The 16,524-nt window shown below is 35.0% G+C and overlaps 4 protein-coding genes across 8 annotated transcripts; 2 read left to right on the top strand and 2 right to left on the bottom strand.

Moving 5' to 3' along the window:
* Positions 1 to 528: 528 nt before the first annotated feature.
* On the bottom strand, positions 529 to 2,582 carry LOC114879471 (cdc42 homolog). 4 transcript variants are annotated; one of them, XM_029194411.2, is made up of 5 exons: positions 2,480 to 2,582; positions 1,650 to 1,851; positions 1,377 to 1,486; positions 1,092 to 1,289; positions 529 to 1,018 (listed from the first exon to the last, which is right to left on the bottom strand). In XM_029194411.2, exons 2-5 carry the CDS (start codon positions 1,825 to 1,827, stop codon positions 896 to 898), a joined length of 609 nt encoding a protein of 202 aa, XP_029050244.1. In that variant the 5' UTR covers positions 1,828 to 1,851; positions 2,480 to 2,582; the 3' UTR covers positions 529 to 895. The 4 variants fall into 4 exon arrangements, with proteins under 4 accessions (XP_029050244.1, XP_029050245.1, XP_046144494.1 ...); XM_029194412.2 differs by lacking the exon at positions 2,480 to 2,582 and adding an exon at positions 2,287 to 2,473; XM_046288538.1 differs by lacking the exon at positions 2,480 to 2,582 and adding an exon at positions 2,287 to 2,473 and having other exon boundaries at positions 529 to 1,002.
* A 201-nt stretch (positions 2,583 to 2,783) lies between these two features.
* Positions 2,784 to 4,379, top strand: LOC114879475 (mitochondrial RNA pseudouridine synthase rpusd4-like). Its single transcript, XM_029194420.2, has 4 exons — positions 2,784 to 3,226; positions 3,295 to 3,460; positions 3,539 to 3,728; positions 3,791 to 4,379. Exons 1-4 carry the CDS (start codon positions 3,022 to 3,024, stop codon positions 4,262 to 4,264), a joined length of 1,035 nt encoding a protein of 344 aa, XP_029050253.1. The 5' UTR covers positions 2,784 to 3,021; the 3' UTR covers positions 4,265 to 4,379.
* A 54-nt stretch (positions 4,380 to 4,433) lies between these two features.
* On the bottom strand, positions 4,434 to 4,934 carry LOC114879476 (39S ribosomal protein L34, mitochondrial). Of its 2 annotated transcripts, none has more exons than XM_029194421.2 (2): positions 4,796 to 4,934; positions 4,434 to 4,723 (listed from the first exon to the last, which is right to left on the bottom strand). In XM_029194421.2, the coding sequence occupies exons 1-2, from the start codon at positions 4,834 to 4,836 to the stop codon at positions 4,474 to 4,476; spliced, it is 291 nt and encodes a 96-aa protein (XP_029050254.1). In that variant the 5' UTR covers positions 4,837 to 4,934; the 3' UTR covers positions 4,434 to 4,473. The 2 variants fall into 2 exon arrangements, with proteins under 2 accessions (XP_029050254.1, XP_029050255.1); XM_029194422.2 differs by having other exon boundaries at positions 4,434 to 4,702.
* A 105-nt stretch (positions 4,935 to 5,039) lies between these two features.
* LOC114879474 (DNA methyltransferase 1-associated protein 1) lies at positions 5,040 to 6,936 on the top strand. Its single transcript, XM_029194419.2, has 5 exons — positions 5,040 to 5,734; positions 5,827 to 6,157; positions 6,248 to 6,389; positions 6,471 to 6,625; positions 6,709 to 6,936. Exons 1-5 carry the CDS (start codon positions 5,169 to 5,171, stop codon positions 6,811 to 6,813), a joined length of 1,299 nt encoding a protein of 432 aa, XP_029050252.1. The 5' UTR covers positions 5,040 to 5,168; the 3' UTR covers positions 6,814 to 6,936.
* Positions 6,937 to 16,524: the final 9,588 nt, after the last annotated feature.

Below are 16,524 nucleotides of genomic sequence, written 5' to 3'. Positions count from 1 at the left end.
ACATATAATTAATATTCATTGAATGCTGAATTTAAATTTTTACAATTCTATGCTAAAACGTTAAAGTTAGTCAACTGAAAAGGACAATGATGTACAGCACAAATCATTAAAAAAATGTACTAACGGGTTCGAAGTAAATCTTTGTTTCATTAGAAAAAGATCATTTTTTTAAATTGACTTTATTATTTTTTTTTTTAAACTGATTTATTAAAAAATTCACACTACTAATTTATTAATAAAAACGTCTTACATGTTAAGTAGAAGAATGTTTTACAGGTTTCTCATATCAAGTTCGTACATGGATGGTCACAATTATCTCCGTGAAGAGACGATATTTCTCCCGTGCGTTCGTCAAAGTATCGAGGTTTTCTTTTCTTTCCTTTCCTTTCCTTTCCTTTCCTTTCCTTTCCTTTCCTTTCCTTTCCTTTCCTTTCCTTTCCTTTCCTTTCCTTTCCTTTCCTTTCCTTTCCTTTCCTTTCCTTTCCTTTCCTTTCCTTTCCTTTCCTTTCCTTTCCTTTCCTTTCCTTTCCTTTCCTTTCCTTTCCTTTCCTTTCCTTTCCTTTCCTTTCCTTTCCGTTCCGTTCCGTTCCTTTCCTTTTCTCTCTCATCGTGTCTCGTTTTTGCTCATAACAAGTTGATCGACAGTAAGATATACGTACGTACATACATGTATACGCAGTTTCCTTGTAGATAAAATGCCTTGTTTCTTTTTATTTTGTAAACTTTTTCGTTCGAATCGCGAATAGCTACCGAACAAGTAAAAAACAAAAGGCAGATGATACCGATGTTTGGATATCAAAACTATCGGTACTCGAAAATATTCTTGCATGCACCGTACGATGGAACTCACAGTCCTCGACTGAACATCGCTAATAGATTGTAGAAAAAATGTTAGTTACGGTTGGTTACGTTCTACAAAACGATACACCGTCTTCTTCTGACTGGCTCTGGAGGCTCTAAAGCTGCCAAGATTGCTTCGTCGAACACATTTTTTAAACCTTTCTGAAAATTGAAGAAACTGCTGCACTTTGATAATCAGAAAGTTTAAAGATTTATTTGATGGATATAATGCGTACTGGACATAATCATACCTGTGTAAGAGCACTGCACTCGACATATTTAACCGCTTTAAGCTCTTTGGCAAGTTTTTCACCTTGTTCAGCCGATATAGGCTTTTGTTTATTTTTTGCAAGCTTCTCAATTGTGGCGGCATCGTCTCGCAAATCAATTTGGGTACCAACTAATAAGAACGGCGTTTTCTGACAATGATGAGTTATTTCTGGAACCCACTAACAGAAAATTTCTAATTAATTTGACCAATTACTTTGCAGAGAAAAATATCGATGTAATCTTAATGAAATATCTTACGTGCGTACCTTCTCCTTAACGTTTTCGAACGACGATGGCGAGACAACAGAAAAGCAAACAAGAAACACGTCCGTTTGGGGATAACTTAAAGGACGTAATCGATCGTAATCCTCTTGACCTATGGGCAAACGATAATTGGAAGCGACCTAGCGTTATTAGTGCAAATGAATTTATCTAAATTACATCAAAGTGAAATTTATTGAAACCACAAAGAAATAATAAAATCAAAGGAAAGAAAATAAATAAACGTCTATGAATATATGCAAGATTAACTTGATTACCAGCTGTATCGAATAATCCCAAAGTATATGGTTCACCACCGATCATGACGGTAACAGCATAATTGTCAAATACCGTTGGAACATATTCCGATGGAAACTTGTTGGTGGTGTACGAAATCAGCAGGCAAGTTTTACCTACTGCTCCGTCTCCTACTACGACACACTTGATCGTTTGCATCTTCCCTGTGTTTCTAGGATGTTTCTGTGAAAATAGAAGCACAGTGTGTTACAGAAGGTAACTTACGATTCGATAGAATCCTGAAACCTTTCTTACTCTACATTACACCACAACAAAATACATATATACATTTAATGTCTTGTCTCGTTCTATTCCATCGCATCTGATCTATATATATGTGTATATAGTCTGATTTAGTGTAAACTCTTTTGATTTAATCTACCTTAACATAGTTGAATTTAATGCAATCTCAACGAAATTCTATCGCATCCCGTTTCTATCATCTGTTCCTTTGGGGAACGAAAAGGAAAAGGGAAAGAAAAAATTAAGCGTTAATCGTTACAACGATAGGTTCGAACGCGTATGGGTTATTAAAATTTTTACGAAAGAAGATTTTCCGTACAAAGGACATAAGACACGTTGAAATAAGACTGTCAAAAGATCGGTACAATTACATACAGATTTGCTTCGAAATTATTGTTTTTCAGATCGCCATTTTTTATATTTTATTAAATATGTTGATTTCACGTTTGAAACAGTATCATTCGAATGTATAGAGAAACACATCCAGTAGCATTGTTTGTAATTTGACGCATTGGAAATTGCAATATAACGAAGAACAAAATTCACGAAATTTAACTGAAACACTCACAAGTAACTGGGCGTCGACAACACACACTCTACTGTCACAAATTTTTCAAATTTGCATAGAAGACCAAACAATCGGTTGATTTGAAGACATACTGCACACCTGCCATCTATACACATCGAATCTATAATTTTGTATTTATCTTTCATTATAAAACAGTATGTATGGATGTATGTACATATGTATAAGTCAATAAAACAATATAAAATATATTTGTTATTATTATTAACATCTCTTATTAAAATAAAGTTCACAGGAGGAAATAATGTGTAGTGAAATGAAGATCAGTTGTTAACCAACATATATGTTGTACATAATATATGTCAGGATGTGTGTACATGCATTTAATGATATGTTCCGATTGTAAATTTACCTTAATTTCAAACAAGTTTCATATACTTACATATATATGTAAGTATATATGTAAATACATATTCAATGCTTAACCTATCCTTTTTAAAATAATTCTTTTCATACGTGCTTTGGAAAAAAGGATTTTCAAATAATAGTTGAGTAAATGGAAACTTGAAAATTACACGAGGAGAATGGTACATTCAATAATTAAATTAGCTGCATTTAGGTGTCCGTATACAGTAAATGTTTCATGTATAAAATTTTTTAAGAGAAATTATGTAGTAAATGTATGTGAAAAAGCAGAAAAAAAAATACACCCGTATAAACAAATACATCCTTGGAAATCATTAGCAGAATTTTCGGAAGATCTTTTCAATAATATAATTTATAATAAAGGTAAAGGAATATAGTTCCCACGTTATGACAAGTTAACAGATTTTAACTACATAATTTCTGTGTTGTAGATGGATTGGTAGCATTAAACAAACCGTATGGAATAAAACGTTCAGGTTCAGAGGAATTTCCATATAATATACCGAATGGTGTTAGGTATACATTGAAAGATGCTATACCATACATTTCTGAACGGTTGAAATACCCAAATTTATCTGTAATTAGAAGTCCAGAAATGTAAATATGAATATTTTACTAGAAATTTCTGAAAACAATTCTGTCTAATTTACATACGTTAGTTCATTTTTGGATCAGGTATATGAGTGGTGTTACACTTTTATCAGCAGATTCAAAAATACAACATGCTGTAGAAGTTTCACTTATTCGAGCTAATTATTTTTCAAATATTTATTGGGTAATAGCAGTTGGGGTACCTCAACAATTAGAAGGTGATCACCGGTTGGCACTGAAGCTGATGAGAAATCCTAACTTTAACGGCACAAAGGTAATTTTTATTTGGTTGTTTCCTACGTAAAAAATTTTCTATTAACTGTATGTAATTTACAGGCAGTTATTATTACATCATGGACAAAAAATGATGAGAAATTAAAGAGGATAAAACTGCTAAAGACAAAATATAGAGTGTTATCCAATTCTATGTTGAATTTATGTTCGTTGATTGAAATAACATCGTCCACTAAAAGATGGCATGCAGTTAGATTGTTTGCATCAACATTTTTATATACTCCAATTCTTGGAGATAATTGTTGTGGATCACGAGTTCAGAAAGTTGGCGATACCTATCTAAAGGTTGATCCATTTCTTGAATATGCTAACTTACCGCCGAAATTGGATAAGAAACTTCTACATTTATTGGATGTAAATCCGGCACAACATAATATCATTCCTGCTCATCTACATTTAAGATCAGTAGTTTTACCGTACTATTTCGGAGAGACTGTAACAATTGAGGCTCCTTTAATGCCACCTTTTGATTGGACATATAAACGACTTGATTTTAAACATTTTATGATAAAATAAATGACAGTATTTCTCGCAAATAATATATGTAGAATTACAGTACAAACAATGAACAGCGTAGATATTATTTTTAATTTGTACCATCAAATTTGATAGATACCTACATAATTTAGCATTTTAATTTGATAAATGAAATGATGTATTTATAATAATAATAATAATAATAATAATAATAATAGTAATAATAATAATATTTATTATTACAACATTTAGTGACTGAGTACATATTTGCCTTTTAATATTCTTCTCATAAGGATCCTTCTACCACCGGGAGTCGACATTCTCGCATGCCAGCCTTGACGCTTAATGCGACGACGTTCGTTAGGACGTGGAAAATGATATCTCATTATCGTTCTGCTTAACGTAAGACTCCATTGATTTGTTATTGATGGTGAATTGGTGATCGATGAAGAAATTTGTCCGAACGATGCGAGACGACTGCAAGAAAGAAAGCTTGACCTTTTTAAAGAAAGGTTCAGATTACAGGAACTTTATTGAAATAAATGTTGGAATAAATGAATAATTACGTACGGAAGTGCTCGATAAGCACTGCAGATTAATGAGCCTAACATGTTTTGGTATTGAAACGGTTAAGGTTAAGGTGATGCGAGCGTCGAGGCCGAACTTGGAATTCTGCGTCGGTAAAACAGTGAACGTTTCATCGAAAATTAGGCCGAACAGAAAGTGATTTAAGCGCCAGCTCAGTTATTGCAACCAACTAATCGGGGAAAGGTACATATATATGTATGCATCAGTATGCATGCAGTGCAATGCAGTGTATGCTGGTGTATGCATACGACATCAGGAATGCATTTGTAAAACGTTCTAAATAACATAACCTTAGTCTGAGAGATATATTCGAAGAAATCTATTTATATATATAGGAGTGAAAAATCTGTTAGAAATGGATCGAATGGCAGATGTGCGTGATATATTAGATATCGAGGTGCCCACGACTAGTGAGCTTACAAAGGAATCTATTATAGGCAGTGACAAGAAGAATCGAAAAAAATATGAATATAGCAGGTCAAAGAGACCGGAGGGTATGCATCGGGAGGTGTTTGCATTATTATGCAAGGATAATAACGATGTGCCACCGCTATTTCCGACGGACACAGCAAAAGGATACAAACAAGTCAGAGCTAAGCTTGGTATGAAAAGAGTTAGACCATGGAAGTGGACACCGTTTACTAATCCTGCAAGGACCGATGGTGCAGTGTTTCATCATTGGAGACGAGTTGCAGATGCTGGAAAAGAATATCCATTTGCTAAATTTAATAAGAAGGTTCCTATTCCAAGTTACACCAATGCAGAATACGTTCAGCATTTGGTGACAAATGGTTGGACAAGAGCAGAAACTGATCATCTCTTTGATTTGTGTAGAAGATTCGACTTGAGATTTATCATAATCAAAGACAGATGGGATTGTACAAAATTTCCAGCAAGATCGGTGGAAGATTTGAAAGAGAGGCAAGTAACTGTTTGAAGGTTTTATACTTTTTTTTTGTACTTTTAATTAATTAATTAATTAATTAATTAAACGTGTATGTGAACCTATTTAGATATTACCAAGTGTGCGCCGCTTTAACAAAGGCAAAGTCCCACACTGATAAGGTTTATGTATTTGATGCAGAACATGAAAAACGTAGGAAAGAACAGCTAAAAAAATTATTTGAGAGAACACCGGAACAAGTAGAGGAGGAACAAATGTTGTTAGCTGAATCAAGGAAAATTGAACAAAGAAAGAGGGAAAGAGATAGAAAAACACAAGATTTGCAAAAATTAATAACAGCTGCTGATCATCAAGCAGATCCAAGAAAGAATGAAAGAAAACCTACAAAGAAGAGCGGTGCTGCTGCAAGAAATAGACCTAATAAGGCTGATGCTTCTCATGTAAATAGTTAAATATAAATAGTATAAATTCCCTTTGTAAATTAGTAACTTTACTAATACTGAATTTCTGATCCGTACGATAAATTTCAGACAGTGGAATCCGCTGGAATTAAGTTTCCCGATTTCAAGAATAGCGGTGTTTCGCTACGTTCTCAGAGAATAAAGTTGCCGAGTAGTTTAGGGCAGAAGAAAATGAAGGGTATCGAACAAATGCTGAATGAATTACGATTAGGTATCTTAAACTCGTTCGATTTAATCTTTACTTAATTTTTATTCAGATTGTCCTATTTTATTAATCCTATTTTATTTGCAGAATTAAATCCACCGCCTACAGAGCAAATATGTCAGCAATTTAATGACCTGAGAAGCGACATCGTCTTACATTATGAACTTCGAAGCGCATTATCAACTTGCGATTACGAATTACAATCATTAAGGCATCAGTACGAAGCTCTAGCTCCTGGAAAGGTAAATATTGCTTCTACTTAAGTAACTTGGTAAGTATTTTCGTATTTCTTTCATAATACTTAGATAATACTTGAATGTTTCAGACGTTAACGATACCAGCGGCACTGTTACCGAAAACAGAACCCGAAGTGAAGGCGGATATAATAGACGTGGTTGGTTCACCGAGTATGCCAACAATTACCCACTAATATTTCAAGTAAATAAATTAGCTCGATAAGAATTGTAAATAATTTCTCATTTGATGATGTATCACTTTCTGTACAATTTTTTACTTTCTATTAGAGATTGATTAAAAAATAATTTAACGTCAATTGTCGTTGTCATTACGAATCGTCCCAGAAAAATTTGTCTTCCTTATTACACGTATACATATATGTATACATATTGTACTATGTACGTATAAATCTTGTCAGCAAGGTTTTTGTCGCGTTCGAAGAGTGAAATAACTGGAAGAAATTTAATTACTTATATATCTGTGTATTTTATATTGTCGACAAAAAGTAACAATGTACGGTCAAACCGTATAATTTATCTACAACAATCTACAATAGATTACAATATGTTTTGTTTTTTTTCCTTTTATTTTATTTTGTTTATTTATTTATTTATTTATTTTTTTTGTGGATTCGATGGAGGCAGGAGCCATAGAATAACAGGAACAGGGTTCTCGGAAGGAAGAGGAGAATTGGGGATTCAAAGTGTGGAGGAAAGATGGTCAATGCAGGCCTTTCTTCGTTCGTGCTCCGTTAATCGCGATACAGTTGACTCGTTTTAATTCTATATGTTAAAGTACTCGATACCTCTAGCCGTACTTGGTACGGAATAATGCATATATATGTAAGTATGTATGTATATCTGCTTGTTAATGATCGATAACCCACCACCGCCCGAGTTTTCCATCTACACCGTGCCGAAAGTACTTTCTCGGTGAAAGTGAAGTGTAAAGAAAAACTGGGGGCAATATTGTTCGCGGATCGTGTACCCTCTCGTCTCTTTCCGTCGATCGCGTGGTTCAATTAATTTAATGGTAAAAAATTAATTCAATGTATCTAACTGAACCCTTTAAAGAAGAAGAGGTCTTACAATTAGAAGTGGAATAAAGAAAATTGATTTCAGAAGGTTGAAAGAAATTCTTCCGAGAAAGCGCACCGCCTTTCACCAATGGCACACTCACTTGACTTTTTTCTCAAGTTATTGTATTGAATTCGAATGTTATTGTCGATAAAATAATAAACGAAGAAGAATAATTGAACTAACTCGTCGATTCATAGTAATGATGTAATATATCTAATGATCCGGTTAAACATGTTTGCAATGTTCGACAACCAGTTATCATCGCTTCGTAGGAACTTCCCGCGGAGACGAGAAAAGCACGATCGTTGGAACTGGTCGAATGAAAAGAGAAAAAGGGTGAACCATTAATAAAGCAATACCGCAGCTGATAAATGTACTTACTTACTTACTTACTTATTTACTTACGTGTATGTATGCGCGTATATGTATGTATACTCGTTTCTACATTATGTATAGTGTATACGTATACACACACACACACACGTATCCGTACTAATAATTAACAATAGCAATAATAATCGTATTAATAATAACAATAATAATGAATACGAACAACTTGCAATGTATCTCGGATCTCGGTCGTACTTTGCTTCGCGCGTAACACATCTTCATCTTTTTTTATTTCTGTTGTCATTTAACCCCCCGCATAACGAAGCTCGGCTCAATATCGGGACCCGCAGAGCTAATCAATGAGAGACATTTCCTTAACTACGCGATGATTTGCATTTGATTGGTCAAAAGTAGACGAACTGATGTACATACATATATAGGTAACACATGTGCCTACAGCAATAAACAAATGTGACAGAGGTAAAGAAATGCGTATTCGAGTGTTGAAGGTCAGGAATGACCCAGCCACCGTCTTGCACCGGATCCCGTAATCCGAGGGTTAAACAAACACGAATACAATACCGTGCAGGGCTTATCGATTCGACAACGTTCGAGCGATCCTGCAACTGACCAGAGAATAGAATTTGTCTCGTTTTTTTTATTTACTTTGTAATGTTACTTTTACCGTTTCGTTTTTTTTTTCTTTTTTTGTTGTTTTTTTGTTGTTTTTTCTTTTTTTTGCTGTTGCTTCTTATAACATGTAACATGAGAAAATCGTATCTTATTCGTTAAAGACATTCCCTACACAACACGGCTACGGTAATGCGTCATGGATATGTGCGCAAGTGCGTGTGAAGAATGAATGGAGAGAGAAAGAGAGAGAAAGATCGGTGAACCGGGGGTTAACAGAGAGAGAGAGAGAGAGAGAGAGAGGGGAAAAAGAGAAATTTTACATAATACAATGTATTACTAATAAAAAAAGAGGATAGGACTCATTATCAGTGGAGAGAAAGAAGGGTGGCGGATGGGATGAAAGGTTGGATTTTTTCGGATCTGTCGAAGTGTCCGCACGTACGCGCGCGTACGCACGTGCGCACATAGGCACACGTTTCAAAAGTTTTGTTTTTTATATGTATATGTAGAGTTCTTTATATGTATAATGTGTTAATCGTTAATGCTTTTTTTCTTTTCTGTTGCTGGTTGGTTGCTGCTTGTTTTTTTTTTTCTTTTCCTTTCTTTTTTTTTCCTTTTTTTTCTTTTTTTTTCTTTTCATTTTTTTTCTTTTCTTTTCTTTTCTTTTCTTTTTCTTTTTTTTCTTTTTTTTTTCTTTCCTTTTCTTTTCTTTTCTTCTTTAAGTGACTAGCTTTCCTCGAGTATGTATATATTATATACACATAGGTATATGTACAATACATATATGTATATGTGAATATATATATATACTTTGCTATTACGTAATGATATATTAACATGCATGTACGCTCGACACAACTTGCTCCTTTCTCTCCCTCTCTTTCGTACACGTTTACTTTCTCTCCTTCTCTCACTCGTTTTCACTCACACGCGTACTTACATCAGGCGTACATCACCGACGCATACCATCAGGCGTTTACAACCCTTCCCTCTCTTTTTCTTTTCTTTCATTCGCTTCAGCTTTCCTTGTAATTGGTAACTCTACCTCGTATTGTATATAACTACAACGCTATGGTAGACAACAACAAGTAATATTTATCCTAAACTTGTTTGTTTCACCTGCTTTCTCTACAATCGTATTCGTATATGCCGTAAAAATGTTGTATATAATGATATTAATATTGTTTATAATATTTTGTTTTTATTGCACGCTGTTATAGATCGCGATGGCACCGGTCATTCAAATGAGCGTCGACCGCGACGCGACGCGAAGGGTCGATCATCGATCGCGGTAAACTATGCTGAAAAAAAAAAGGATATATGTAAGTATGTATGTATGTATGTCTATGGTAATCGATGCTGGTCGCTCGTTCGATACCGACACCTTCGCGAACTACGTTTTCTTAACATCAGCCTGTTATAATTTCATTTCTTTTTTATATTTTTTCACTTTTTGCAAAATTTTCACTCTGCTTTTTATTTAATTATTTAATTAATTATTTATTTATTTATTTATTTTGCTTTCTTGCTAAACGTAATACTCGTTACGTTTCAACTTGCACGCGATCAACGATTTTTTCTAGATATATGTATGTATATAGGTATTTATATGTATAAGCCGAATATTATTCTTCTTGCGTGAAATGTAATAACATGGTCGTTGGTGCAACGTTTCGTAATTTTTCTTCCTTTTTTTTCTGTTTCTTCGCCTTATCTCGTCTTCGGTTGAAGAAAATATCAGCTCGTATTAGCTCGTATCAGCTCGCATCACGACTTGAGATAATGAACGAAAAAAGCATGGTCGTCTATCGTGAAGATCGATTTGTCGTTTACATACATTGTATTTCGACAGGTATCACAAAAAAGTCATCAAATCGAACGCTTGTCGAGACCTCGTTGTGTGTTTCTCGATCAAAAATTGCACACGTGCACGCTGCAATCCGTAATAAAATTCATTAATATTATTATTTATGCGTGTGTATAATATATGTATACCTGTATATATACGTACGTATATGTACGTACTAGGCGGGTTTGTTTCGGTTTCGAATCGACCCGATTTCTACGTCCCGGAATTTAACCCTCTCGCTGTCACGATTTTCCTGCTCTCCGTGTTGTATTAGGATATTTCCTATTTTACATTAATTTTTTTTTCCTTTTTTTCTTTTTTTTTCGTACAATATCTTTGCTGATTTTTAACAATAGCAAAAATATCAAAGCTCGCGTCGTATCGCGCGATTTTTTTAATCCTTTCTCCAACTCCCTCGCGCTCTGAACGTATCACTTGGGCAATTTGAAACGATGTTCCGTGAATTGTGTTTAAACTTGAACGGTTTTTCTTTCGAAATATTTCATTTTATATCAATCTGTCTCGACAAAGATATTCTACGTGTTATTCTTATTGTTAGACGGGAAAACAACACCCTTTCTGTTGGAGCGCAAGGGGTTGGTAGAATGATGTTTAACGAGTTAGAAAAAGTTGACTGAACGAGATCACGAATACGAATGTCTCGGATAAGGAATGAATGAAATAAATCTACGATCGTCGAGCGGATTAAATCGAGAATCAACGAAAGGGCTGAAATAAGGACGACAATGATAATTATATACTATGTATACATATATACATGTACCTACATATATGTTTGTTTGTACGCACGAGCGAAAGAAAGCGTTACCGTAATAAAACTAATCCTATCCTCGGACTCTTTTTATCCCGAATACAACGTATACATACAACGTTAGAATCTTTACATATTTATGTATACATATACCTTTTTACGGATACAATAGTTTTATTATTTATAACATATTTCTTCGAAGAGGTTCTCTGTGATTACCTCTTTCTCTGTTTACCTGGTAAAATCCGGATTTTTCTTTTTCAAATACGTCGTATCCGGTACATGTCTCTTTTTTTATTTCTTCTACTACTGCGGCGATGGACGGGAGTAAAACCCTATGTAATGCGACGAATTTAACAACGACAATCATAAAATATGTATATGTATGAAAAAAGAACTAGAATAAACGAGATCACACATATACATATATATGTATACAGGATACTTCATAATATGTGGGTCACGCTTTAATGGTAGACGAAGGATACGAATATAATGAAAATTGTTTGCATAAATGTGTGTTCATTTTTTTTTCCATTACTTTTGAATTAATAAATATATTTATGTACAATATTCCCTACATACATAATGTGGTTGATCTCATTGAGGGTTTAAAATTTCGATAGTCTGATAACACCACACGTTTACAGAAACTTTTTCTATTGTTTTCGGGTCCTTCTATGTACCGTTCGATGGGTCCACGTGTCACGAAACAGCCTGTATGTACATATACGTACGTATATTCATTTGTATATAGGAACGCAGACACGCGCGCGCATCAACGAACAGGTAACCAAGTACCTGTGTAATTCTTTTTTTTTTTTTTTTGCATATTTATTTCTTCGCACACGCTCGCGCATCTGCGATTACGTTTTCAACAACGATCGAAATCGTTCGAAATCGTTCGAAATCGTTCGAAATCGTTCGAAACCGTTCGAAATCGGCGATTTCCCCGAAAAACAGTATATAATATGGTATATAATAATACATACTTTAATATAATCTTATTAATCATATAGAAAACTTTATAACGTTCTTTTATCGTCTCTGTCTAGGTAACCTTACGATTTAAATCTCTAATAATACCACTAATTGTAAGTAATCAGTTACTTTATATATGTATAATCGTCAACGTCTCTTTCTCTTTGATATGTGCGTTCGCGCCTTGTCATTGCCAAGAGAATACTTTTTAAAGATTTCTTTATTAAGCCTTTTAAGCAGAATTTCGTCTTGTTTTCATCTCTTTTTTCTATCTCCCTAATCATCCCTCTTTTTTCACGTATATTTCTACATTCAGGCTCACACTTGTGTGGCATTCACACTTCTTTTTGCTATCTTCTTCTTCCTTTTCTTCTTCGTCATTATTTGCCTTCGTCTTTTTCTTAAACTATCTTTATTAACTGGAATACCTAGTGTTGTTCGAACCGATGCGATGGGAATACAGCGTTTGCTAACACGATCGGACCGACACACGAGGAGAATTAATTTATGATGGATTGCACAAGCGATAAAGAAAAAAAAAGGGAGAAAAAAAACACCACGAAAAAACTGAATTAATTAACAAAGTTATAGGTATGTGATTTGTTCAATTTTTACGCATTGTTCACCCTATCAAGAATTTCGGAACTTGTACAGAGAAATAGTAGGTAATGGTTAATTTGGTCTTCGAGTGAAATAGAGAAGGGAGAAGAATGAGAAATCAAGCAACCGTGATAATGGGAAAAAAGTTTCGCTAAGATTTTTTCCATGTTTTCTTTACAAATGAATGGATTGAAAGAAATTTTTCCATTAGCCCTTTCATTCACGTACATTCTCGAATCTCTTCTCGATGGAAGAAGGATTTTGACTACCAAAATGTATGACGATAGTTGGACTCTCGTTTTTTTATCCTATTATAAGGTATTATAAAGTTCAAATTACAAGCGTGATAGCACCTCGAATTTCGAACTGACTTATTCATCCATTTTCGTTCTAACTTGATTTATCCTTGACTTTTTTCTTTGCTACAGCACCAACTTTTTCCAATTTTATCATCCATCCACAATAGGTATAACGATTTAATTCGAATTTAATGTGAATTCTTTGCATTTACTCGGAATTGGCTCTGTTCATTTATAATTTAATCGTGTGGGTGCTGGCCAGATCGGTTCAGCAACAAATTCTCTTTTCAACCAAACTAATTTTATACGAATAATAAATAACGCATATCCGTTCTTCAGGTGAAAGTCTATTTCGATTTGAATGATCGGTGGTTGTATGGCGTTAGATAACAAATATTTGATTAAAAACCCTTAATCGAAGTTGACACTCGTAGACCTTCTCTTTTTCGTATACCGCACATACACGCAAACACATAGACACGTTTTTCATCGTTTCTCGGCGTGATGCTATAATAAACGATAGTACTAGACCGCAAAGAAAAGGGACGCCGCTGCGCCGTTTATTTTCCTTCGTTTCTCTTCTCTTAACGGTTTGTTTGATGAATAATCGGTACTTCGGGAAGATCGTATTGTGCATCTTTCGCTACTGCATTCTCGTTATCGTTAACAGAACTATCAAGAAACAAAACTACGTACTATCGACTATTATTTCTCGCTAAATTTCTCCTTTTTTCCTTTTCTCACTTGTCATATTTACACACCTGTAATAAATCGTCGGTCGTTCTGTAACAAGTTGCCACAGTCGCTTCCTGTATCCATTTACAACATTACCTCTTTAAGTGAGCGGATATTTTAAATTTCTTGCTACTTTATTCGTTTCTAAATTATGGAGCTTCAACGTTTACCTCCTTCGCGATGTACGATGGTGGTAATGTTGGTGGTAATCAAACGTGACTTTGATTGCTTAATTCCCTTTTTTCAATGGATTCTGTGGTGGAATGTAGGATTCGTGATGTCTTGCGGTTACAGCTCCGGCGTCGCGTCGCCGATTTTTTCAACTCCGATCGCGTGCTATCACAGGTACATTACACCATCAAAATGGTCAACGGGATCTGTCTTCGGAGAACGATTAAGAGGATCGATGAAAGTCAGCTGGTACATGTGATGAAGGTTTAATCCGCTCTTCGGACAATGTCGAAGGTCCTCGTACCAGTAGTACAAGTAGACGATAAGGTAGACAGCCTATCGAAATCCTATTCACCAATGTGCTTGCCATTTTCAAGAAGTCATTTTTATCTTGAAGAATAAAGCAAGCAGCGGCGAAAAGGTAGAATAATTATAATCCTAATACGAACTGTTCAATCTGAACTCCGGTTAGTTTCGAATCGAGAGTGTACAAAAGTGAGATAATGTTTGAAATAAACTGCGAACCGATTCTCATTTGTTTAACAATTGACGGCTGTATAAATTCATGTCATTCTGACGTTCTCTCCTATTTTCTAATTAATAGGCATCTATTAAGCGAAAATACTCAAGTTTTGAGAGTTGAAAATTCTTAAATGAGATTTTATACAAAAGATAAATTATCTCATTTCAATAAGAACGTAATTTAATTTCACTCTCAATGGAATAATCCTTGACGTTTTCATTCGAACTTTTGTGTAATAGATTTTCCTTATTATTAAGTATAAATGTATACAACCAGCCGTCAGAATGTTAACTTCCATTTCATTTATAACGATCATAACGATTTGATTCTGGACAAATGCCTTTTTTGTGCGATGTCACTATTTTAACCTTTTATTATATACTCTTTCTTATTTATTTATTGATTTATTATTTATTTATTTATTTATTTTTTTTTTTTAACTGTTTTTCTTCTTTAATAAAAAGCTAGGCCGCTGTTAGGCGTTCAGGCGGTACCACCCTCTTGTCGAACAACACTTACAACTCTACAACGTTTTCTTCTCACCCTCGTGTTCTTAAATTTAGTCGATATCACGTAACAGCTATCGTTATATCTACGCGCTTTGAACTTGAAACATTCTATACAACAAAGAATTGATCAACGTGAATTAAAAATTTTCCCTCTTTAACACATTTTCTGCCTCCATATGTCTTTCTTCGTTCTCTCTCTCTCTCTCTCTCTCTCTCTCTCTCTCTATCCCCCCATACTCTCTGTTTCTTTTTAACGATAATAATTATGTTCAACATCGTCTTCACCATAGCGTGTTTATAGGTGAAAACTCGTAGAAGGTCAGCGAAAGGTTACTTGTTCGCGTGCCTTTTACGTACACTAGTTTGCTGATTAGTTAAAAACAGTGCGTTCTGAAAGTGGAAACGATGGTTCGAATACAGGGCTAAAACGAGGATGGTTTAGGTTAACAAAGTGGGTGAAATTAGGATAGGTCGTAAGATAAGAAGAAGTAGAAAATATAATTGACCGATAACGTTTAATAGCAAGGGATCCGAATCGTCGCTTCCGTTTCCAAGCACAACCGACGAGCAGCTCTGGTAATCGTGAAGCTCGTTTTCGCGCAGGAAAAACACGACCTCTTGACGATCGATGCGATGCGAGGCGAGGCGAGGCGAGGCGAGGTGAGGCGAGGCAAGCCGCGACCTTTATTTTCCAACAAAAATATATTTCGCCATTAACGTTAGCCAGCCTGTCTGAACGATGATTCTTCTATACTATCTATACATATTATTTATATAAGAAAATCTTATTCAGACCTATAAAAAAATGAGATTTACTACTTGAAAGTGTTAAAGAGGAGACAATCGTTCAAAGTGTCCGAAACCTTCGAAAGGAACAGCCCTTTTCGGGATAGCCCGAAACGAATAGTCGAATAACAGAGCTTGTCCAGAGGATAATTTCCGCTATTCACACGCACTAGATAGAGTAAAGTGGCTAAGATTCTATGGTAACGGCGAAAAAAGAGAATTTCGAGAGAGAGACAATCAGCGAGCGGTCAGGCCGGCGTCCCTAGTCGTAAACGAGAATAATCGTTCTGTCGGTCGGTTTCGATGAATCGTGCCAATGTATCGTCGGATCATGATTGCCATGAAGAAGAAGAAGAAGACCATTTTCCTAGGGATTTCTTACATTTCACGTAGCAAGTAGTAAAAAGTATCTGTTGGCAGTTCGAGCGGCGAATGACGGCAGAAAAAAAAACGGGGAAAAAAATATTCGACGACGAATTCGTTGCCCCTTGTACATATTTTTTTCGATTACATATCGATTTGACGAAGATCGTAAAGACCGGAAATAGTATCATCGGCGTCCACTATTTGTCTACCAATCTATTAAGATAAATATCGTAGAAGAAGAAGAAGAAGAGAAGTAAGAAGAAGAAGAGCA

Source organism: Osmia bicornis, chromosome 13 (assembly GCF_907164935.1).
Source record: "Osmia bicornis bicornis chromosome 13, iOsmBic2.1, whole genome shotgun sequence".
In the NCBI taxonomy this organism is placed as follows: Eukaryota; Metazoa; Arthropoda; class Insecta; order Hymenoptera; family Megachilidae; genus Osmia; species Osmia bicornis.
Note: the sequence above shows the minus strand (reverse complement) of the source record. Positions and strands in the feature narration are given on the sequence as shown.

Coding starts and splice junctions, on each gene's coding strand:
- LOC114879471 (XM_029194411.2), bottom strand. CDS start 1,827: ATGCAAACGATCAAGTGTGTCGTAGTAGGAGACGGAGCAGTAGGTAAA. Junction 1,487..1,649: donor GGGATTATTCGATACAGCTG/GTAATCAAGTTA, acceptor GTTTGCCCATAG/GTCAAGAGGATTACGATCGA. Junction 1,019..1,091: donor AGTGCAGTGCTCTTACACAG/GTATGATTATGT, acceptor AAAGTGCAGCAG/TTTCTTCAATTTTCAGAAAG.
- LOC114879475 (XM_029194420.2), top strand. CDS start 3,022: ATGGTACATTCAATAATTAAATTAGCTGCATTTAGGTGTCCGTATACA. Junction 3,227..3,294: donor TAATATAATTTATAATAAAG/GTAAAGGAATAT, acceptor TCTGTGTTGTAG/ATGGATTGGTAGCATTAAAC. Junction 3,461..3,538: donor GTAATTAGAAGTCCAGAAAT/GTAAATATGAAT, acceptor TTTTTGGATCAG/GTATATGAGTGGTGTTACAC.
- LOC114879476 (XM_029194421.2), bottom strand. CDS start 4,836: ATGTTAGGCTCATTAATCTGCAGTGCTTATCGAGCACTTCC. Junction 4,724..4,795: donor AGTGCTTATCGAGCACTTCC/GTACGTAATTAT, acceptor TTCTTTAAAAAG/GTCAAGCTTTCTTTCTTGCA.
- LOC114879474 (XM_029194419.2), top strand. CDS start 5,169: ATGGATCGAATGGCAGATGTGCGTGATATATTAGATATCGAGGTGCCC. Junction 6,158..6,247: donor ATAAGGCTGATGCTTCTCAT/GTAAATAGTTAA, acceptor GATAAATTTCAG/ACAGTGGAATCCGCTGGAAT. Junction 6,626..6,708: donor AAGCTCTAGCTCCTGGAAAG/GTAAATATTGCT, acceptor TGAATGTTTCAG/ACGTTAACGATACCAGCGGC.